The sequence below is a fragment of the Cebus imitator genome, unplaced genomic scaffold (assembly GCF_001604975.1).
Source record: "Cebus imitator isolate Cc_AM_T3 unplaced genomic scaffold, Cebus_imitator-1.0 Scaffold61, whole genome shotgun sequence".
Classification (NCBI taxonomy): Eukaryota; Metazoa; Chordata; class Mammalia; order Primates; family Cebidae; genus Cebus; species Cebus imitator.
In genome coordinates, this window is record NW_016107376.1 from 5,865,490 (window position 1) to 5,889,714 (window position 24,225).

At 41.9% G+C, this 24,225-nt stretch overlaps 1 protein-coding gene across 3 annotated transcripts in view; it reads left to right on the forward strand.

Annotated features, from left to right (window-relative positions):
* Positions 1-24,225, forward strand: part of FRMD4A (FERM domain containing 4A) — a 679,547-nt gene that overhangs the window by 148,974 nt on the left and 506,348 nt on the right. Inside the window, exon 1 of one of the 3 annotated variants that reach the window (XM_037739021.1) lies at positions 2,927-3,208. The exons of the other annotated variants lie outside the window; for them this stretch is intronic. Within the exon in view, the coding sequence (XP_037594949.1) occupies positions 3,176-3,208 (33 nt within the window). The 5' untranslated portion in view covers positions 2,927-3,175. Of the gene's footprint in view, positions 1-2,926; positions 3,209-24,225 lie in introns of those variants that run through there. 3 annotated transcript variants of the gene reach the window in all.

Sequence of the window (24,225 nt, forward strand, 5' to 3'; positions counted from 1 at the left end):
AGAAGGAGAAGGAGAAGGAGAAGGAGAAGGAGAAGGAGAAGGAGAAGGAGAAGGAGAAGGAGAAGGAGAAGGAGGAGAAGGAGGGAATGTGACTGGAAATTCTGATGAGAGGGTTTTCTGGGGTTAGAAAGGGTGCAAACAGCGTGAACCTGTTCATGAACCCGTTGATACCACGAACAGGGAAGAGTGCTTCAGGAAAGAGTTGTCGAAAATAAAAAAGCAAATAATGGATATAGCCTATTCTAGTTTTTGAAGAATCAAGCAGGATGGAAGCTAAATAGGGCACAAGGCATGGGCAATGTCTCAGCAGTGAGTGGGATAACAAGTCGTTTTAATGGTTCAGGGCCCCTAACCGGAGAGGATGAGGAATGGCATCTCTGTTGTGAGTAAAAAAGAGTGATTTCCTTCCCTGATGCTGAAAAATGAAGACTTTGAGGAAATAGAGGAAGGCTCTGGGGAAGAGGAGAGAGAATAGAATTAAAGATGGAGGTGAGGCCAGGCATGGTGGCTCACACCTGTAATCCCAGCACTTAGGGAGGTGGGCAGATCCCAAGATCAGGAGATTGAGACCATCCTGGCCAACATGGTGAAACCCTGTCTCTACTAAAATTACAAAAATTAGCTTGGCATGGTGGCGTGCACCTGTAATCCCAGCTACTCAGGAGGCTGATGCAGGAGATTCGCTTGAACTCAGGAGGCAGAGATTATAGTCAGCTGAGAGTGTGCCACTGTACTCCAGCCTGAGTGACAGAGTGAAACTCTGTCTCAAAAAAAAAAATGCAGGTGAGGAAATGAGATTCTTATGGAGACAATCGAGTGTTTTGTTTCCTAGGAGAAAGTTGATCATGGGTATCCAGGTAGGAGAAGAGTCACAAAGAGAATGGCACTGAACTGGAAATGAAAGTCATATCAGAGGGTTTACAGCCCTACAAGAAGCCCAGTAATATGGGGAGAGGTTGATGTGAGTAATGCAGTGATCGGTGGAAGGGATTGAGGAGTTGGTTGAGTTTTGTATCAAAGCTGCTATAAAATATAGACAAATGGAACAACTTTGTCTACACTATTCTCCACTATATCATCTGAACAAGAACACCTTCCAGCACATAGTAGGTGCCTTACAACTATTTTGAATGACTACATGAATAGAAGAAAAGATTAAGGAACCCCAAAACCTATGATACAAAATAAGAAGTATTGTTTGATTCAATACCAAAGAAATAAGGATCAGAGGCCCCCAGAAATGGCAAAAATCTTTTATATAAGGACAGCAAGTTGCACTCAGTATGTTGGGTCTACAGATTTGTCAGGATGCTATGACTCTGGTCCAATGATGTACATGTCTGGTTAAGTGAGAATGAGGTTGTGGCCTGCACCTAAGGTGAAGTAGAGAACGAGTTAAAAATAGAACATTGAACCCCAGGTGGTAGCTCACAGCTGTAATCCCAACACTGTAGGAGGCTGAGGCAGAAGGATCTTTTCAGGCCAGGAATTTGAGACCAGCCTGGGCAACATAGCAAGACCCCATCTCCATAAAAACATTTAAAAATGACTTGGGCATGGTGGTGCACACCTACAGTCCCAGATATTCAGGAGGCTGAGGCAGGAGTATCTCTTGAACCCAGGAGTTCAAGGCTGCAGTGAACTATGATTTGTACCACTGCACTCTGACCCGGGCAAGACAGAGACCCTGTGAAAGAGAGAGAGAGAGAGAGAGAGAGAAGAAGAGAAGAGAAAAGAAGAGAGGGAGAAAGAGAAAGAAAGAAAGAAACAACTGGAGAATATCAAGAAGGTGATCAAGAGGTGGAGTTGGTGTAGATTCTGAAGTTCTTTAGAGTGCTGATGTGTGAACTGGAGGAGAAGTATGTTAATAATGGATGAAAAACATCATCGAAGGAAGAGGCCGAGGCAGGGACCAGTGTGTGTTTCCATATGGAGGACAGAGTGGCTCAGCCTATCTCGGGGATGTCTTGTGAGCACAAGAACTGCAGATGGAAAGAAAGGCAAGGGACTGAGGCATCTGCCTTAAATCACATTGACAGGTTCATGTATGGTACACGTGTGTCACATATATGATGTAAAAATGTCCTGGCATCTTGGTAATGCCATAGATGTGTGTAGCTACATTTAAAGAGTGACCAGTTGAAGAAGAGATGTTGAATTATTCTCACAGAGAAAATTCCTTATGCATAAAGAAGTTCAGAAAAATCTCATCTTTTTAACTGCATTATGCTTTGGCCTAGGTCTTTGCAATTTTTCTTTCATTGCCTATTTTTTCCAAGTGACCAGCAATGCTGAATGAGATAGTCAATCCTGATTTGTTTGGAGTCCTGGACAGCGCACACACACACACACACACACACACACACTTATTTTTTTAATACTCAACTGTTCAGGAACAGAGTCCATAAATCTGTTTCTGAAACTTTCTCTAAAATGAAGCTACAGTATATGCCTCTAAACATCAGGCCAAACAGAAAAAAAAAAAAATCCAGTTAACTATCCAGATGTGAAATTCACACTGGGCTAAACGTGGGTATTCAGAAATACCCAAGTGGTGGGATTTCCTTTTCAGGTTTCTGTACACAAACCAGAAAAGCAGCTCAGTAATGGTGTCGACTCGACTCAAGCCTGTGGGAGTCCCACTTCTTAGGAGAGGAGTGAATGAATGAATGAATGAACGAAGGAACAAATGCAGCAGTGCTATCAGCTCCAGAGAGCACAAGCTACAGAGCCAAAGCCACCGGATGCTCCCGCAAAGCTCAGCCCCCCTCGCCTCCTGCCCTGGATGAGCTGCCCTGTGGGTTGGTTCAGATCACTTTTCTTGGCTCAAATGCGTTACCTAAGACAGAGATCATTTGTCAAGTGAGCAGGGTACACAGAGAGCTGTAGGCAGATTATGGAAAGAGAGAGGGAGGAGAGAGAGGGAGGAGAGACAGCGCGGGAGAGGGAGAAAGAGAGCGGGGACCAGGGCGAGGAGAGGAGCAGGCTTCTCCAGGATCCGCGCGTTGCAGGCGCTGGGGATTCAAGTTAGACCGGGTGGCGGTGCAGAGGCGCCACCGGGAGAGGGGAGCCGCCGCGGCTCCCGACATGGCTCTTTTCATGTGGGATGCTTAAGCCCGGCGCGCGGCGAGAGTAACTTGCGGGAGGCAGCAGCTGGCATGCGGATTCTGCCACCATGGAAGGGCTCCTGTCTCCGATGAGGACGAAGGTAAGCCGAGTGCATCTGGATTTCCTTTGCTTCTGCTTGGAGGGACAGAAAAGGCTCTGTGCATGGGAGGAGGCTCGCGGAGCTTTTGTCTTATTTCAGAACCAGGCTGGCGATGGCAACTGGATGTCTCAAAGAATAGGCTTGCCTGCACGGCAGCGCGGTCCGAGGGGAAGGGGAGACAGGCGGGGAGCGAGCCATCTGTCAGCGTGGACAATGGGAACCTCAGTAAATGAGTTCGCCTCTCGGTTGATTAGACAGCCATATTTTAGCAGGATTTCCAATCACTCTTGATTTGGGGCCGTGCAACCCTCGGAGCTGTTCGTTTGCAGGAAGTACCAGTTTCTCTGCCTGCGTTGCTGTGTAGCAGGAGGAGTAACACGTTTAAGGCAAAGAGTGTGTCCAGATCCCACTTCAGATAGCCTCTTTCCTCTTCCTCCTCCTTTTCTTCAGAGCAGGAGGACCAGGGAATCCTCTCTGCAGAAAGTAGGTTAATGCATTCTGGAGGCCAATGTGTTCTCGGAAAACTGGCAGACCTGCAGAAGAGATTCAGGGCACTGCACTAGCCTGACATCTTGAACTTGGTCCTGTAACATTGAGACATGCTCACAGGAAACTGCTTTTAGCCTCCCGAAGACTCTAAGCACTTGTTCTTCCTGGCTGGAGTTTGCTTTTTCACTTTCAAGGGATGATTTGAATGTGAGGTTTTCCATTAGAAGCTCAGATGATGAAGGTGCTATTTGATATCTGCTCTATTTACCTATCACTCTAAATGGATAGGTCAAAAGTTTTCAGTAATGCTAGAAATATTACTTTTCTTAATCAGAAATTTCCAAAAAAAAAAAAAAATCGGGGCAAATAGCTCTCTAAAGACAGCAGAGTTAAAGTCAATAGTATAAGGCTTTGATTTACCTCATCTCTTTGATGACCTGTTTAATGATTTGGACACAGATAGACTTTTGTCATTGAACGTTTTTTTTTTTTTTCCTGCGGGTTAATGAGCCTGACCACAATGTTTTCGGAGAATGTTAGAAGTAGGTCTTGCGCATGAAGACACCCCCATCTTTTGCAAGAATTTCCCATCTCTGTTATGTTCACTAGTCTCTGAGAGTCATTCATTAGAAGGATAGCCTCAAGTGAGAGTTTGTTACAAAGGCTCTAACTCCAGCCCTTCAGCAGGCTGGCAGATCTTCTTTGAGATCCCCTTGGTGACCCATTTGTTCTCGCTGGGTAGGTAGCTAAAGTGCTGTTGCCTGCAGATGATACACCTCCATCCAAGGTGCTGTAGAAACAGCAGGTCCTGTTTCATGATGCTATCACAGCCAAGAAAATGGCAAATGACACTGACGTCTTAGCCCACTTGATTGACAGGTTGGGGTTCAAATGCTTTGGGGAATGGCATCATAATCTGTTCATTTGACCAAGTTTTCAAATTGGAAACTATCCCAGTATTGTGCAGTCTCTGGCGCCTAACAGATCTGTGGATCCGAGCTCGTAACCTCTCGCAAGTACAACTCTCGTAGACTTCGAAGGGAGTTTCCTATGCAAATAATCAGGACCCAGGCTCTGTGTAAATCACACTATGAGCTGATTAAAATGGCATGCTGTAGTTGGGGGAGAAATGGATGTCAGTGGATCAGACTGCTCACATAACATGTTTACAGTATCACTCACGTCATGGCTTGTTGCTTGATCCTCATATTGTCTAATAAACATGGAAACTGTGGGCTTTGGGTCCTACCAAAGTTTAAACATAAAAACTCTGCATAGCAAATAGCTTCTCAATCAAACCCTTCAGTTTTTTGGTTTCAGGGGATTTGTGTATGTGTGCGTGTTAAATTGCTTCTGTGAATTCTTTTTTAGTCTCTTTATTTCTGATGCTGGAGATGGATTTTTCCGTATTGAAAATTCAAATTGCATTTGAATTCAGTGACCTACAGTGTCATCATGACTCAGGGAACAAGACCCAACCGGGCAAGATGGCAAGAGGAGAATCCCATTGACAAGGCTTGGTTTTAGATCCCAAGTTGCTCTGTCTGAATGTTGTTGAAATTACCCGGTGATATTTTTAATTTGTCCTAAGACAGATCCATGGCAGTGTGGTCACATGCTTAAAGTTTGATCACATTATGCCTCCTTAAATCTATTCTGAAATATTTTCTCCCTTTGGTGAGGATTAAGCTTGAAGTTTCTGATTTCCTGGTATCATGATAGGTCAGACAAAGGAAGCCTCCTAGAGCTAAATTTTGGCATGTTATGGTTACTTAATAACTTATGGACAGTTTAAAGCAAGCGTTGAGGTAAACTGGACATCATGCAATAATTTCATTACACCATGTAATGGACTTAACCAGTCTAAATCATGGGTGCTTAATGCATTTTTATCTTGGGATTTGCATAATTGGCACATAAATATGCATGAGATTAACTGGAAATGGCAAAACAGGGTGAGAAAACGTTCATGAGCGTTGAAATTAAGGCTGTTGCAAAGAGGGCACCTGAACACGCTCTGTCTCCGTGGTGGGCAGCCACACTTGACATACCTGGAAACAGACAGGGTGGCAGCTGGCCTCCCTCATCACAGTTAGTGTGCTGTCAGTGATACACAGCCACCGCACAGCTTTGGCTTTTGGCTGGATTCGCTTGGGCACACTGCTTATTCTTCGTTTTATATTTAATGCAATCTAAAAGAGTCTCTAGGTTGATGGATATACTTCTAACTGGCCTTCTGGCAGGCCCTGACACAGGTCTCTGGATTCCAACCATAGCAAATGATGTTTGCAGAGGCAGGGGTGAAAAAAAGCAGAAAAAAAGGAGAGAGAGAGAAGGTGATTGAGTCATTTTTCTCTGAGAGTAAAGGAAATCATTTTATAATCAATCATCTCTGTGCATTTTTTACATGTGTCCTTTTAGTTCGATTTTTAATCCTCCAAACTTCATACTTCTCTCTAATCTTCTGAGCACTACTTCCAGTGAATGAAACAGAAAAAAAAAAAAAAAAAACAAAACAAAACAAAAAAAAACAAACCCTCATATTCAGCTTCTTGCAATTCATGGTGGCTGCAAAATTTGCAGGGAGTACTTTGGTAAACCCATACGAAATCAAGCCAAGTCTCTACTTTTCATGGCTGTAAGGAGTGTATTCTGAAGAAACTGCAGCATCAAAAGAAGATGGTGAGGAAGGGAGGGGAAGAAAAGAGAGGAGAGGACAGGACAGGGGAGAAGAGGCCCAGGAAAAGAGGTAGGGGAGGGAAGATGGCTTGGTTGGAGCTCTGTGTTTTATAGATTATAAAAAACAAGATTATAGCTATGTTTTTAACAAAATGATTGTACAGTAAATAGAGAGTAGATGGAAATTAACCTCTGGAAAGGATAGTCGTAACTTTTAAAAAGTTGATTAACTATTTTGTGTGCTAATTTGAGTGTTTTTTGAATACTCCAGTACGGTTTCCTTTAATATCTTCTTTCAGCTGACAATCACCTAACTTCCCAAAGATGGTGTCTTTTTGTCCTTCTGACCCTGTCTTATTTCTCCCACAAAGACACTGTATCCTGCACTGTACTTCAGATTCTTTTTTTAGGGAACGCTTCTGATTTGTGGCATAAAGCAACTTTCTAAAGGAAGTCTTCTGAGAGGATCTGGTCATTTTATGAAAGGGGCAGTTAAGGGGAAATGGAAGCTGATCTTTTAAAGAAGGAGCATTTGAAATTAGCACAGCAATTGTGTCTGGCAAGTCCCGCTCTTATGTACCTGGAGAGAATAGCCAGCCACACAGAGCTAGACTTAGTTCAAGAACTGTCCTTCCTGATCATGCTACATTTTTGGAAACACATTATATACAGAAGTAAGATATCAAAATTCTAAAATTACACACAATATAGAATCAAAGGGAAGATTAAAATGTGTATAGTCAAAGGCTCTGTGGCTCTTTAGGGCCATTATTATAGAGTATGTGAAACCCTTAAAGTCACTTAGAATTATTGGACACCTGCTTGAAACTTTGCCAGGACTCCATGGAGAATAGTGTCTGGAATGATCCACTGTGTTCCACCTGCTTGTACATGGATTCAGATTGAGCACTGGAAATCCTAATGTAAAGAACTCTGTGAACCAGAAATCACTAAGGGGTAAGGAATGGGTTGGCCTGAGTGGGATGACAAGGGAAGGCTTGACAATTACTTGCAAATATACTCAATATCACACAAGATTATGGCTGAGCCAATGACAGCCTATACTTTATCTTAATGGAAACTTGAATAAGAGGAGATTTGCTGGAGCTGAAGAATGACAGGTTTAGATTAAATTCAAGGAAGTGTTTGCTGATATCAAAATGTTTTCTTAAGAAAGCTTGAGGCAGTTTCTAATCTGAAGGGACCTCTGAAATAGTGTTCCAAGAAAGAGCCATATACAGAAAGTGACCCCCAAGTGCAGGAGGAGGCAAGAAACCAAAGGGTGGGGACAAAATCCAGTTTTTGGTAAAGGGTGATTTATTTGGGGGACTTACAGATGGAAGCATGTTCTTTGGTGGCAGAAAGACAGGGAGATTTCTATATTGTTACCCCCAGACCCAGGGCATGTCTACCACAATAAAGGTTGTGCATTCTCTGGACAGGGCAATTAAAGGCAAGCTTCCAGAACAGGCAAATGTACTATGCGTGTCACAGCCTACAGTTTGTGTGAACCCATCAAGGTTGACATGTTCTTACACTAGGAACGGTAAATAAAGTAGGAACCACGAGGCATTCGCAGAACTGGGGCTAATCAGAAGTCAACATGGCAAATTAGCATTCAAGATGGAGTCACTGCATCTAGGAGTGACACTCCTCAAACAGGAAAGGAATACTCCTCCCCAAAACAGTATTCTTCCACCTGAGAAGCCAGGAGGAGCTGATGCAGATGTTGTATATTCTTATGGTGCTGTTAAATTTTTACCATAAAGCCAATAAAACCAGAAATAGGTTCGTGTATGATGCACACATCAGATTCTCTTACAAAGAGCTACTATGATGCAGTTATTAAACTGCTGACCTCAGTTGGGTGCAAACAGGAAATAACTTTATTCTCTTTCAGAACAACCCCCTTCAACGTATCTGTGGATTGTGGGAAGATTGTTGAGGGCTATAGGACAGTGTATTTAGTTAATGAAAAGCAAATGTGAATGGCATCATAGCCTATTCCCAGACAAACTGCCTGCATTCAGACTCTAGCTCTGATACTTACCAGGGTGTAACTTTTCTGAGTCCCAGTTTCCTTCTGTATAAAATGTATGCAGTAATTGGACTTATAGGTCATTTTGAGAAGTCAGTATATTCATACCTATAAGGTCTTGGCACCTCATAATAAATGTTAGCTATTACTAGTATTAATGTGTAAACAAATGTATGAATTAATATGTGAAGAAGTACAAATCTCATGACCAGTGCTTGGAACAAATTGTGATTGTCATGAATACAAGTGGGAATAGCAGATGCTCTATCTGGGTGATGCTTGCAAGATTCCTGGGAGGTCAGGGTGCAAAATCCCTGTCCAGTGTGTTCAAAGAGGTCAGAACAAAACAGATTTTTTGGCAGAATAAATCAACTCTCATGACAATGAAGGCTTTTTCATGACAAATAATTGTGATAGGTGGATTGTTTAGAAGAAAAGACTGTGGATTCAGCAAAGCCAAAAGGTATCTTCTCAGTAAGAGAATAACAGCTTATCTTTCTTCCATGGTTTAGCTCTTACAACGTTGGACACAGGTGATCACATGTGATCTTTGCAGTAGCTACAACCCAGAAATCAACAAGCTATGAATTAACCACTTCCACTCCCACCCCAGAACCGTTTGTTAGTATTTACCAGGACGCCACTGCCTGGGACCCTCACAAGAAAGTCCAAGCATTTCCTCTGGACTTGTAGGTTTTTCATGCTTGCCCTCACCTGCCCACTCTGCCTTGTCTCCCTTCTGCATTTGAAGTTCAGGCTTCAGCTTGCCTTCTATTCACCTGAGAACATGTTTAGAAGTGAAGATTCTCAGCCCTCTCTTCCAGAAATCCCGACTCACTAAATCCAAGAACCATGCATTTGTGCCAAAAGGCTGGAGGACTCTGATGCAGGAGATCCTCCCGCCATGTGCTGAAGAAACACTGTGTCTACCCTCTGTGTATCCACGGGATGCTTTGCAGCTCCCTAAGTCTGGTGTACTTCCCACCTTCCAGATCTTCCAGCATGCTCTCCTCCCTAGGGACACTGCCTTTCACATCCTGCCTGTCTACCCTGTCTACCCTGCTGACTCTAAGGCCACCTTTGGGTAGCAGTGTGGATGCCACATCCTCTGGGACATATTTGAAGCCCTAAGATGGGGCTAGATGTCCTTCGCATGCTCCGCTTACCTTTTTCCAAGCCTTCCTCACACTCTAAGGCCCCACATATTTATCAATTGCAGTGGACCATGCACCTCTCCACTATCCTGTGTTCTTATTTCTCTCTCTCTCTCTTTTTTTTTTTTTTTTTTTTTTTTTTGAGAGATGGAGTTTTGCTCTGTCACCCAGGCTGGAGTGTAGTATCGTGATCTTGGCTCACTGCAACCTCTGCCTCCTCCCGAGTAGCTGGGATTACAAGTGTCCACCATCACACCCAGCTAATCTTTACATTTTTAGTAAAGATGAGGTTTCCCCATGTTAGCTAGGCTGGTCTTGAACTTCAAACCTCAAGTGATCCACCCACCTTGGCCTCCCAGAGTGCTGGGATTACAGGCATGAGCCACCATGCCTGGCCCTGTTCTTATGTCTGTATTTAACTTTATTGGTACATATATGATGCACTTATTTTCTGGATAGATATGATAATTTCATACATTTATATAATCAAATCAGGGTCACTGGGATATCTATCACCTTAAATATTCATCTTTTCTTTGAGCTCAGAACATTCTAATTATTCTCTTCAGCCTATTTTGGAATAGACCATTGATTCATATTAACTATCATCACCCTGTTGATGTATCAGAAACAAGGGCTTATTTCTTCTAAGTGTATATTTGTCCCATTGTATCTTGTTCATCCTTGTAAGCCTAGTACATAGCATGGTACAGAAATATTACAGGGCCTTCATATATATTTATTAACTGAGTGAATGAACAAGGAGCATCGATAGGCTCTTGGGCTCATGAGTTTTGATAAACTGGACGTGAAGGCCAGAGTGGCTGGTTAGAACTAGGGTAGAACTATCTCCATGAAATAATATGGGCGAATTCCACAGAATGAAGACAATCAGGTAGAATATTCAGGGGCTAGGAGTGGGCAGGCCGTTTGTTGTCCTTTTCCTATCCTGTCTGTTGGGTGAGGAATAATAACCAGCATTGACTGACTGAATAGCTGCAGGGGCAGAGGGCGCTTTACCCGTGAAGATGCGGTAACTCAAGGTGAACGCTGACTTTGGTCTGGGTTGATTTGTTATCCCTGACTTCCATTCGGAGCTTTAGATTCTGAAATGTTTGGATGACTTTACTTTTGTTGAAAAAGCAAATGGTTATTTTCCAAATAAAACAAAGCTGTGCTTACTTTGAGCAAACAGGAAAAAATGCTGACTTTATTTTTGCCTACTTCCAATGTATCTCCATAGGGAGAGTAAACTAGCTAGAAACAGTAAAACAAGTTAGTTTATTGTATTATTTTGAAACCATATTAATCAATATTTGAAGTAATGATGTGTGAACAATAATATATTAGTACAATATAATATATAAAGAATTATTCTAATAGTCATAATGTATTGACATTTAATGTAATATTGTAACATGTTTTAGAAATATATTAAAAAATATATTTAGAAATATACTAATAAATATATTTCTAAAACATGTTAATATATTTATACAACATTGGTATTGATTATGCAGTACATTATGTTAATAAAATATGTTTATTAGTTATAAAATATTGATATATATTTTAAGATAACACTTTAATAGTAATATAATAGTAATTGCCATTTATTGAGCATTTACTATGAAGACAGTTTTTTTTTTTTTTAATTTTAGATTCGGGGGGCACATAGGCAGATTTGTTACAAGGGTATATTGCATGAGGCTAAGGTTTGGGCTTCTGTTGATCCCGTCACTCAAATAGTGAACATAGGACTTAATAGGAAGATTTTTCAGCCCCTGCCCTACTCTCTCCCTCTTGTCTTTTGGAGTCCCCAGTGTCTATTGCACCCATCTTTATGTCCATGAGTACTCAATGTATATCTCCCACTTACAAGCGAGAACATGTAGTATTTGGTTTTCTCTTCCTGCATTAATTTGCTTAAGATAATGGGCTCCAGCTCCATCCACATCGCTGCAAAGGACATGATTCATTCATTTTATGGCTGCATAGTATTCCGTGGTGTGTACATACCACATTTCCTTTATCCAGTCATTGTTGATTGGCAGCTGGGTTGATTCGATGCCTTTGCTATTGTGGATAGTGCTGTGATAAACATAGAAATGCAGGTGTCTTTTTGGTAGAATAACTTCTTTTCCTTTGGGTATATACCCAGTAATGGGATTGCTGGGTTGAATAGTAGTTCTATTTTTAGTTCTTTGAGAAATCTCCAAACTTCTTTAAACGGAGGTTGAACTAATTTACGATCCCACCAACAGTGTGTAGGCATTCTCTTTTCTCCACAACTTCACCAGCATCTGCTATTTTTTGGCTTTTTGGTCGTAACCATTCTGATTGGTGTGGATGGCTCTCACTGGTTTTGATTTGTGCTTCTCTGATGATCAGTGATGCTGAGCATTTTTTTCCTATGTTTGTTGATGGCTTCATCATCTTTTGAAAAATGTCTGTTCATATCCTTTGCCTACTTCTTAATGAGGTCATTTGTTGTTGTTATGGTTTTCCTTATTAAGTCCGTTATAGATTCTGTATATTACTCCTGTTTCTGATGCACAGTTTGCAAATATTTTCTCCCATTCTGTAGGTTGTCTGTTTACTCTGTTGATAGTTTCTTTTGCTGTGCAGGAGCGCTACTATAAAGATAATTTTTTAGAAATATCTAATCCAGGGGGTTAATCTTTTGGCTTCTTCCCTGGGCCACATTGGAAGAATTATTCGGGCCACACATAAAATACACTAACACCAACTGTAGGTGATCAGCAAAAAAAAAAAAGAAAAGAAAAAAAGAAGGTCCATGCATAATCTCATAATGTTTTAAGAAAGTTTGTCAATTTGTGTTGGGCTGCATTCAAAGCCATTGTGGGCTGCAGTTGGACAAACTTGACCTAATCCTTATGAGAACTGTGGAAAGTAGACATTTTTAACCTCTTTTTATAGATGAGAAACAAGGGCTCCAAGAGGTTGAGTTCCTCAGAGCTATGGAAATGGCAGTGGAGAAATCAGGGCTTTGAAGTTACCATTCACTGGCTCCATCTTCTTCCCAATACCTTATGCTCCGTTCCTAACACAGAAATGAAGACTAAGGAGGAGAAGAGGCTGGGTCCCACCTTACCTTACTGAGCACCAGGAATCATGGGATAGGCTAGCTTAGTGTTTAACCCATAAGGCCATATATTTTCTTTTCATTTATTATTAGTAGTTGTATTATTTGAGATGGAGTTTCACTCTTGTTGCCCAGGCTGGAGTGTAATGGTGCAATCTCACTCACGGCAACCTCCGCCTCCCGGGTTCAAGCAATTCTCTTGCCTCAGCTTCCCAAGTAGCTGGGATTACAGGCACCTGCCACCGTGCCTGGATAATTTTGTATTTTTAGTAGAGACAGAGTGTCTCCATGTTGGTCAGGCTGGTCTCAAACACCCAACCTCAGGTGATCTACCCGCCTCAGCCTTCCAAAGTGCTGGGATTATAGGCATGAGTCACCGCACCGGGCCAAGTTCATGTATTTTTAATCATGTGAATCCTGAGACAGCTTGATTCCTGAATAGCCTTACTATAGACACTGCACACACTGGCTTTGGGATTGCCTGGGGTGCAGGACCTGGGGCTCATTGCCAGCCACATGGGACGAGAGCACAGGGACCGGCCACAGGGATCAGCTATAGGCCCAGGGACAGGAACCAGGTGCAGGTCATCCCTGCCATTCTCCCAGCCAGAGTAGTTCGCCTGTTTCTCAGCAGTCCAGGCTTTTATGCTTGAAGACCAGGCCTGGGCGAATGCAGGATGGAAACTCATGCCCCAGAAAGTAGATGCAGGACCTAGAAACAGACCGCATATGCCAGCCGTGTTGCTGCTGGGCTTTCAAAGCCATGGTTGGTTTGCAGCCTTTTCCGTCGCATGCCAACAAAAATCCTGTTGGCCCAGGAGAGACATTAGGAAGTCTCTGTGGAAGCCATCTGGATGGTCCTGAGGAATGAGAAAATACATGGGCCATTGGCCTCATCAGAGGCAATCACAGGGCCCTGGGTTGCCACGCCCCGGGGCTGGTGGACCACACTGCACTTGCAGAGGGAGATATTCGTTCAACTGAGAAAAAGACCTCCCAGAGGCCCCAAGCCAGTGACCTCATGCTGGAATCTGAGTGTGGCAGGAAGAAGGGAACACAGCTGGGGAGGGGAGAGGGGTGAGATGAAGATTTCTGGGGATTTCTGATGTCTCAAACATTAAGGCATTTGTTTATTTGTAGTAATTCTGTTCCTTTTCGGGACAGGCCTGTTTGCTACATCTCAGGCAGGGGGAGAAGCATGGAAGTGGCTGAGAAGGGATAGGTAACCTGACAATTCTGCAATCTCATTTACTTATTCATCCAACAAGGATTTATTAAGTGCTCGTATCGAGTGTCAGGTAATAAACACGTTTCCTTCTGTCAGAAATGTGCAAACAAAAGGGCAAGTTTAACAAAGAATCCACCAACAAAACAAAGCGACCCATTCAGTTTCTCCCGAACACAAATCGGAGCACAAGCTCTCTGGAAGCTACAAGCAGATGATTTTTTTCCAAAGCCACATTACTTTTCACTGAGTGTGATGCTTTTAAAACAAGTGCATGATAGCGATTGGGTAAATTAACCCCACATTGATATTCAAAGGGAATTATGTTAATGGTAATAACTTAGCATCTTCAAAGGAATAAAAATGCCTTCAGGGGGATTCTATTAAGTCTCAGAAGGTCTCCTTTATCTTACACAAAGAGCATGAACTTGGACATATTTTATAAATGGGGAAACCGAAATTTAGCCATTTCTCCTAAAATTTCAAAGTAAAACAATGTCTTTCACACTACAGAAACCAGTTTTAAAAATACAGTGTAGGACACCATGAAACTCAACAAAGATTAAACTCTTACTTCATCTCTTTTTTAAAAAAAATTAGCATTGAGAACTCAAATAACCCCCAGTTACATACATGGACTTTCTATTATTCTTTGGTCTCTATAGATTTTTGGCTGGAGATTCCTATTAAGCCTGTGTGCACAGCTGTCATTCACTTTCAAACTTAATGCTTGTGAAAGAGATTCTAATGGCTATGCCGATGTGTGTGGAAGGAATGGAGCAGGATTTACATATTACCGTACAGGCTTTAAAGCAACTTTTAATTTATTTTACAGGTCAAGTAAATCATGCATAGCTCTTGGGTAAGGCTCCTGGGCATGTCATTCTGGGTAGGTTTGAAAGATATTAACATTTACTCTATGCTGAGCATAGTTCAACCTAGTGTCCTGGTAGCTGCAGCAACCAGCTAATGAAAATCCCAACAGGAATGCAATTAAGTAAAAAGAGAAGATCTCATGCAATACTTCAAATGGAAAAAAAGAAAGAAAGAAAGAAAACAGAGACACTCAAGACTCATGTTCAGTTGGCTGGGAGGAGAGTGGAGTACAGGATCAAGTTAACTGGATAGTTCAGCTTGGTTTTTCTGTGCCCCATGCATCCCCTTCAACCAGACCCTGTGTCTGTCCTGTACAGTGAGAGTGCTGAGCTCCTCCATTCCTTGTGTGTTACCATCAGCTTTCACCGCAGAGGTCAAAGTACTTTGGGCATTGATGCCGTTAAATTCACTTGTACCAGAGGCCCTAGGATATGCCAAAATCCCAATTATAAAATAGCACTGGGAGCAACTACGTTGTCAAAATAAGCTGTTAGAGCAGCAATCGCAACTTTCCAGTGGTAGACAAATCCCAGCTTTATGGATTCTATAGTGGGGCCAGGGAATCAGTTAGAGATGCCTGGTTTAGTGTGGTGACGACTGACCACATGTGACTATTGAACACTTAAAACGCGGCCCGTCTGCCTTGAGACGTGCTATCAGCATAAAATGCACACTCGATTTTGAAGGTTTGGTATACAAAATATGTATATTTAAAAAATACCTTAATTTGTCAATTTATTACATGGTGACATGAAAATAGATTAGATGTATTTGTCTAAATGAATTATATAAAATATATATAACTTAAACATAGTTTAATATAAATGCATTATTAGAATTACTTTTAACTGTTTCTTTTTTGCCTTTTCATATTGATATGTAATATTTGTACATATTCATGGTATACATGTGATATTTCGATACATACATACAGTGTGTAAGGATCAAACCAGGACGTTAGAGGGTTCATCACCTTGAACATTTATCATTTCTTTGTATGGAGAACATTTCAGATCTTCTACCTATTTTGAAAAATATAATATGAGCTGTTATCACCCTACTGTGCTATCAACCACTGGACCTTTTTCCTCTATCCAACTGTAGGTTTGTACCCATTCATCAACCTCTCCTCCTGACCCCTCTCCAACACACCCCTCCCAGCTTCTAGTAACATGCTACTCTCTGTCTCTATGAGATCAACTATTTTAGTTCCCACATATGAGTGAGAATAGGCGATATTTGTTTTTCCGTGCCTGGCTTATTTCATCATGACCTCCATTTCCAACCATATTTCTGCAAATGCCAGGATTTCATTCTTTTTTATGTCCAAACAGTATTCTATTGTGTATATATGTATTCATCCAATGATGGACACTCAGGTTGATTTCATATCATGGCTATTGTAAATCATGCTGCAATAAACATGGGGGTGCAGGTATCTCTTTGATATATTGATTTCCTTCCCTTTGGATAAATACCCAATAGTGGAATTGCTGGATCATATGATAGTTCTACTTGTAATTTAAGAAATCTTTATACTAGCTGGGCACGGTGGCTTACACCTGTAATCCCAACACTTTGAGAGGCCGAGGTGGGTGGATTACCTGAGGACAGGAGTTCAAGACCAGCCTTGCCTACATAATGAAACCCTGTCTGTACTAAAAATATAAAAAATTTGCCAGGTGTGGTGACAGGTACCTGTAATCCCAGCTACTCGAGAGGCTGAGGCGGTAGATCACTTGAACCCGGGAGGCGGAGTTTGCAGTAAGTCGAGATCGCACCATCGCACTCCAGCCTGGGTGACAATAGTGAAATTGGTCTCAAAAGAAAAAAAAATCTTCAGTCATTTTCCATAATGGCTATACTAATGTACATTCCTATAAACATGTATGAATTCCCTTTTCTCCACATCCTTGCCATCATCTGCTATTTTCTGTCTCTTGAATAACCACCATTCTAACTGGGGTAAAATGATAAATCCTTGTGGTTTTGATTTGCATTTCTCTGATGATTAGTGATGTTGAGCATTTCTTCATATACCTGTCAGCTATTTGAATGTCTTCTTTTGAGAAATAATTACTCAGATCCTTTGCCCACATTTTCATGGGATTATTATTGTTATTTGTTGTTGAGTTGTTTGAGTTCCTTGAACGTTCTGGATATTAGTTCCTTGTCAGGTGAATAATTTACAGATATTTTCTCTTATTTAGCAGGTGTCTCTCCACTCTGTTGAGTGTTTCTTTTTCCGGGCAGAAGCTTTTTAGTTTAATGTAGTTGCATTTGCCTATTTTTGTGTTGTTGCCTGTACTTTTGAGGTCTGAGCCATAAAACTTTTGCCAAGACCAATGTCCTGGATTGTTTCCCCTGTTTTCTTGTAGTAATTTATAATTTCAGGTCTGACATTTAAGCTTTTAATCCATTTTGTACTGATTTTTTATATGGTGAGAGAGAGGGTATCCAGTTTTCCCAACACCATTACTGAAGAGGATGTTCATTCCTCAATGTATGTTCTCTCAGCCCTTTTTTCAAAAATCAATTGCTATAAATATATAGAGTTATTTATATCTGGGTTCTCTACTCTGTTCCATTGATATATGTGTCGGTTTTTATACCAATACAATTTTTAGGTTATTATAGCTTTTTTTTTATTATTGCTTTTGTTGTTTTTTGTTTGTTTGTTTTGTTTTTTGGAGACAGAGTCTCGCTCTGTTGCCCAGGCCAGAGTGCAGTGGCATGATCTTGGCTCACTTCAGCCTCCGCTTCCCGGGTTCAAGCAATTCTTCTGCCTCAGCCTCCTGAGTAGCTGGGATTACAGGTGCCCATCACCACACCTGGCTAATTTTATGTATTTTATTAGAGAGAGGGTTTCACCGTGTTCCCCAGGCTGGTCTTGAACTCCTGAGCTCAGGCAATCCTCCTGCCTCGGCCTCCCAATGTGGTAGGATTGCAGGCATGAGCCACCACGCCCAGCCAGCTTTCGGTATATTTTGAAGTTCTATCAGGTGATACCTCTAGGCTTTTTTGTTGTTTCTGTTTTTTCTTTTCTTTTCTTTTTTTTTTTTGTCAAGCATTGTTTTGGCTATTCAGGTTCTTTTGGGATTTTCATTGGTATTTTGATAGGAATTGCACTGACTCTGTAGATTGCTTTGGGTAGTATGATCACGATTATTTTAACAATATTAATTCTTCAGATCCATAAGCATGAGATGTCTTCATTTGTTTGTGTCTTCTGTCTTCTTCATTTTCTTTCATCAGCATTTTATAGTTTTCTTTGTAGAGGTCTTTCAATTTCTTTGGTTAAATTTCTTCCTCAGTATTTTATTTTTTGGTAGGAATTGTAAATGGGATTTCTTTTTCAGCTACTTCATTACTGGTGTATAGAAATGCTATTGAATGTAGCTATTAGAAAGTCTGAAATTAGAAATGTGGCTCAAATCATAACTGCATTGCATAGCCTTGAGCTAGAGAACATGCGTTCCCTCAAGTTTAATGGCTATATGCCCAAGGAGGTTTTGGATTTGTTTATATATTTTCCAGCAATCCCTGATTGTTCCAGAGACATTTTAATGTACCGTAATTGGGACCTCATCATAATCCTCCTTGGGCTGCTCTCCTCTCTCCCCCTCATCCTATTAAATGGCAGTCCACTCCACCCAGGCACTCAGGCCAACAACTTGCCTTTATGTGCTCTCCTTTTGCCTTCCTTTTCACATTCAGTCAGTTTCCACATCTGTTACTTCGTCTCTTCAAGATATCTTGTGTTTGTTTCTTCCTCTGCATCCACATGGTGGGCATGCCTCTGGAATAGAAGACTACCTCCTCTTCCTTTTCCCCCTCCTTTTTCTCCTTCTCATTTTTCTTCCTCCTCTTCCTCTTCCTCCTGCTCCTCTTTCTCTTCTTCCTCATCCTCTTCCCCCCCTTCCTCTTTTTCCTCCTCTTCCTCCTCCTCTTCCTTCTCCTCTTCCTCCTCCTCTTCTTCCTCCTCCTCTTCCTTCTCCTCTTCCTCCTCCTCTTCTTCCTCCTCCTCTTCCTTCTCCTCTTACTCCTCCTCTTCTTCCTTCTCCTCCTCCTTCTCCCCCCCTCCTCCTTCTTGCTCCCCTCCTCCTCCTTCTTTTTCTTTCTTCATTTTTGAGATGGGGTCTCACTCTCTTACCCAGACCTGAAAGCTGTGGCATGATTCTTGCTCACTGCAGCCTCTAATTCCTGGGCTCAAGCGGCCCTCCTGTCTCAGCTCCCGAGTAGCTGGGGCCATGGACTTGCACCACCATACTCAGCAAACTTTTATTTATTTATTTATTTTTGAGAGATGGGATCTTGCTGTGCTGTCCAGGCTGGTTTGAGTTCCTGGCTTCAAGCAATCTTCCTGCCTCGGCCTCCCAAAGCAGTCAGATTATAGGCATGAGCCACTCCTCCTGACCACAGAGGCCATCTCCTGAATGAATTCTCGCCTTAGTCTCCTAGCCAGGTTTCTCAGCTCCAACACTCACTTCCTCTAACCAGTCAATTTCTTACTGGTAGAGCTGCTACTCTGAAACACAAATCTAATCATGCCACTTTTCTCCTCTAAATTCTTCTCTAGGTGCTCCCATTGCCTACAGAAGGAGATTTCCCCACCCTCACCCTTATGTGACATTCAAGGCTCTTTATGAACAGACCCCTGCAGGTCTTTCCAGTCTGAGCCATCATTACTGCTTCAGGATACTTTACTCTAGCATTGCTGGTGTTTCATCAGAAGGCCATGGTTTCCCTGGCCCCTATGCCTCTGCCCATGCTGAGCGTCATGCCTGGGTTCTATTCTTTTCCTTGTCTGCCTGAAAATTCTTTTTTTTTAAATAATTAATTAATTATTATTTTTTTTGAGACAGAGTTTTGCTCTTGTTGCCCAGGCTGGAGTGCAGTGGTACAATCTTGGCTTACTGCAACCACTGCCTTCCAGGTTCAAGGGATTCTCCTGCCTCAGCCTCCCAAGTAGCTGGGATTACAGGGATGTGCCACCATGCCCAGCTAATTTTTTTTTTTTTTTGTATTTTTAGTAGAGATGGGATTTTTCCATCTTGTTCAGGCTGGTCTTGATCCCCCAACCTCAGATGACCTACCCACCTCAGCCTCCCAAAGTGCTGGGATTACAGGCGTGAACCACCATGCCGAGCCTCTGTCTGAAAATTCTATTGTCCCCCAAAGTTAACTCAACTTTTTCCTTGAATCTTTTCCTGACCTGAAGCTCAGACTTAGGTTCTTAAGACTTACGGTCTTCTCTTCCCGGACTCCACTCTCTGTGTACACATGATACCTACTATACAGCTATTGAACAGATACTAATACTTTTGGAAAAATGTAAAACCATCCCTAAAAGTTAAGCTCTCAGGATTGTCCTACACATGTAGTCAGTTTGGCCAGATGCAGAGTCAAATTTTCATTGGTCAGAAATCTGCCTCATGTCCTGTGTGTGCTATACAATAGAAGACTAAAATTCACCTACAGATGTGTGGGTGCAGGATGCTAAGACCAGGTGGCCCTTACCTCAGCCCGGGCAGTGAGGCTCACCCATAGCAAGGGACGTGTGTCAGTGCTGGAGTTGGCTGGACTCGGGGGTGATGAGGACAATGATGACATTTGCTGAGTTCCAGCCACTGCAATCAGTGCATGAGTTAGATGTTATCATCCCTGTTCTAAAACGGAGACTCAAAAAGTGAAATTACTTGCCCAAGGCTCAACAACCACTGAGGGATACAGCCAAGAGCTAAACGCTTCCACTCTGCTTCCACTCTACCAAATACCTCCTAAATTCACATTGTGGTTGGTGGTATTCAGAGTATGATATAGAGGCAATGATGACCTAATTCTTCAGGAAGAAGAGTGTGGGAGGAGCCAGAGAGCAATAAGTCATGGGGTCCACTTAGGTGCAGAGACAGACAAAGAGAGTTGGGGAGCAGATATGAAGACTGTGTAAGGTCCAGGTCCCCCAGCCTTAGGACGACCATCTTGTGACCCCTTAGTAGAATGGCCTGATGTATGGGATCTTCCCTTAGGGAGCACAGAAGGAGTTGTTTTGCAACTTAGTTTTAGATTCAGTCTAGACTTTTGCTGCAGCCTTCAGACCTGAACCCCTAGGCTCTGTGGGGTGGGGAGTTGAAAGCATATGTTCCTCTGCTCTGCTCCAAGGAGCTTTTCCTCTATCAAACCAATGAACCAGCACAACAATGAAAGCAACTGCTTTAAACAAGGGTGTATATCGGCTTAAAGAAACTATCTAGACTGGTGGCAAGTCTATTTTGCTTTACTGACTAATGTTTTCACAAAGAGTCTTGATAGACTAACAAAGGATAAAGGAGCCTCTTTGATAGAGAAACCCAGTGAGATCATTGAGCAGAACATGTGCTCAGGTTTATAAGCTATGTTCCAGGAATAGCCAGAAGTCCATGGAAATGTCAAAGGTTCCCATTAAAGTATTTCCCAAGTAGAGTTGAATTTTATGTAAAATGGCTGATTTGTCAAAATCTTGACTTAGTCCAGGTATTCAAAAACATGCAAAGGGTATAAACCTACGTAGATCTCTTTGTAGCGTAAGAACTGAAACATCACTGTAGAATAGAGGTCCCCATATAACTTCCCTCATTATCTCCCTCCCTCTGTGCTCCCAGGGGTAGCTGCTACCCTGAATTTGGTATTTATCATCTGATACCATTATTGATATTTATATTACAAACATGTTTGTAATAAAAATAAATAACATTGCATGTATATTTTGGTGCTCTCAAGAGATGATATCTAAGTGTATGAATCGTCTGCAATTTGTTTATTTCACTCAATGGTTTTAGTGTAAGAGTCACCAACATGGGTGTGAATTGTTGTAATTCATTCATCATGGGTGTGTATCGTAATTCATTCATCATGGATGTGTAATGTTGTAATTCTTTCATCATGGGTGTGTAATGTAATTCATTCATCATGGGTGTGTATTGTTGCAGTTCATTCAACTTGGGTGTGTATTGTTGTAGGTCATTCGGTTTGCCCCCCTGAATGAATTGAGCACAACATTGTGTGAATATACCACAAGTCACGTATCTGTTGACTTGTGAGTGGACTTTTCCCATTTTTTTAACCATTACAAACAATACCACCATGACCATTTATATATACATCTCCTTTTAGCTGATGGGAAAAAGTTTCCCAGTGTCTATACCTAGGAGGGGAATTGCTGGGTTGTGAGGTACAGGTGTCCTACCATTTACTATATTGTTCTCCAAAGACGGTGACCATTAAAATGTGTTTTATTTTCCCAAATGACACCTATATTTTCACTGTGTTATGTGACATGTGCATCTACCCATAATTAAGGATGATGTCAAAAAAGAATGTGTTTCTATCTACATGTAGAACACGTATTATACTTGTTGTATTGTGTTCTGAAAATGTAAGGAGAGATTACTTGATTGCTTTCTTCCAAAATCCCCACCCTCTCTTACTCTTATCTAACATTTACTTTCTTTTTTTTAAAATTTTCTAACTTTCCATTGTCTTTTCCCAATACCTCACAGCCCTTGCCAGTGGCATTGCATTCATCTATATAACGTGGTCAGAGGTGACATGATTTTATTTTCTGTACATAAAACTCATAAAAATGTAAGAAAACCTGCTAGACTCTGTGACTAAAAACAAGCCCACATCCTTTATGGCTACAGAGGAAGGAGAATCACCATGTGGGAAGGGACAGATGCTAAGCCCTAGAGCTGTAATTCCTTTCTTTTGAAGCCCAGCTTCCCCAGGGATTACTCATTATTTATTATCCCCAGTGCTGGGCTGGGCTCGGGGTGACTCTTACTATTACTGTCTCTCAGAGGACCTCCATAAGAATTTTTATTTTGTGACACAATAATCTATTTGTTTATGTATGTATGTATGTATTTACTTATTTATTTATTTAGAGACAGGGGCTTGCTCTGTCTCCCAGGCCGGAGTGCAGTGGTACCATCACAGCTCATTGTGGCCTCCTACCCCTGAGCTCAAATGATCCTCCTGCCTCAGGCTCCTGAGTAGCTGGGACTACAGACATTTGCCACCACATCTGACTACATTTTTAAAAATACGTTTTTGTAGAGATGAGATCTCACTGGGTTGCCCAGGCTGGTCTCAAATTCCTGGCTAGCAAGTGATCCCCCTGCTTGCAAGGAGGATCCTCCTCCCAAAGTGCTGGGATGACAGGTATGAGGACACCACACCCAGTCCACAACAATCTTAAAGACACAAAGAGTAGCAGAGGATTGGGGACCACATGATGACCACTTCATAGTTGAGTACTGGCGCAGGACTGCTTTGTCTGACATATTTCTTTCAGACCGACAAAGACTGAAGATTTACTTAACAACAAATGATAGGGTTCTGCCAAATGTAAGCTAAGGGCCTCTCCCTGTATCGTTCAAGGTTTGCAGAAGGTTGAGTAGAGACAAAAATGATAGGAGAAATCACTGTTCGTCTTTGTTCACGGGGTCACATAGACATGCCAAACGCAAAAGAACCCACAGAAGGGGAGTCAGAAACGTATTCACGCTGAGAGCTGTGGTTTTGTTTCAGCCAAAAAAAAAACAATAGCAGGGTAAAGCAATAAATTTGAACTTTATTAATTTTATGTATTTTTGGATTTGATTAAAAATTTTGTTTGACTTTCTAGTTACATAAGAACTCTTCAGCATGAGGAGATTGTATTTTTAATTGTTTTAGCCATATTTAAGGAATGGAAGTTAAGATAAAAATAAGTGAAGACAGCACTGGGGGTCCAGAAGTAGGTTGTTTTTTGAAAGGGATCCATAAATCATACATTTAAAGTGAAATCAAACCTCTCCATATAGCTGAGGCCCAGCTGGAACATTTAAATAAGGCTTTCTAAAATCTCAATGATATCAAAAAATGGAAACAGACAGATTTGCAATGCTAATCTTGATGACAAGGGGGTAATTCACTCGTCTTCAGCTTTGGGTCCTCATCTGGTCTACCATTTGCCCCCTTTCTTGGTCTTCAACACCTGCAGGTCCTTCAAAGCTGATGCAGGTTTTCAAAATCCATACCCTAGACCTTGAAGTCAAGAGAAAGACATAACCTCTCTTCCCTAACCTATCAGGGGGTCATTGCCAGATATTTTCCAGTCAAGTATTTCAAACACAGATGGTTTCAGACAGAGAATGGGTCACCCAGCTTCTGGAAGAGCTCAGAGTCCAAGCAGGGGATGGCGAGGTGACAGCAGGAGGGTGCAACCTCATCAGGGCTGCAGGGACACAGCCATGAGAGGAGGCTACCGGAGGGCAGAGGCAGAGCCATCTGCCAGGAGTGAGAATTACAGCAGGGACTATTCCATCTATGCCTGTATAGTTAGGAAAAAAAAGATTGTTTGATTAATAATGTCTGGGAGGGAAGGGAGCACTATGAGAAGGAATGAGAAGGTTCTCTCTTATTCTG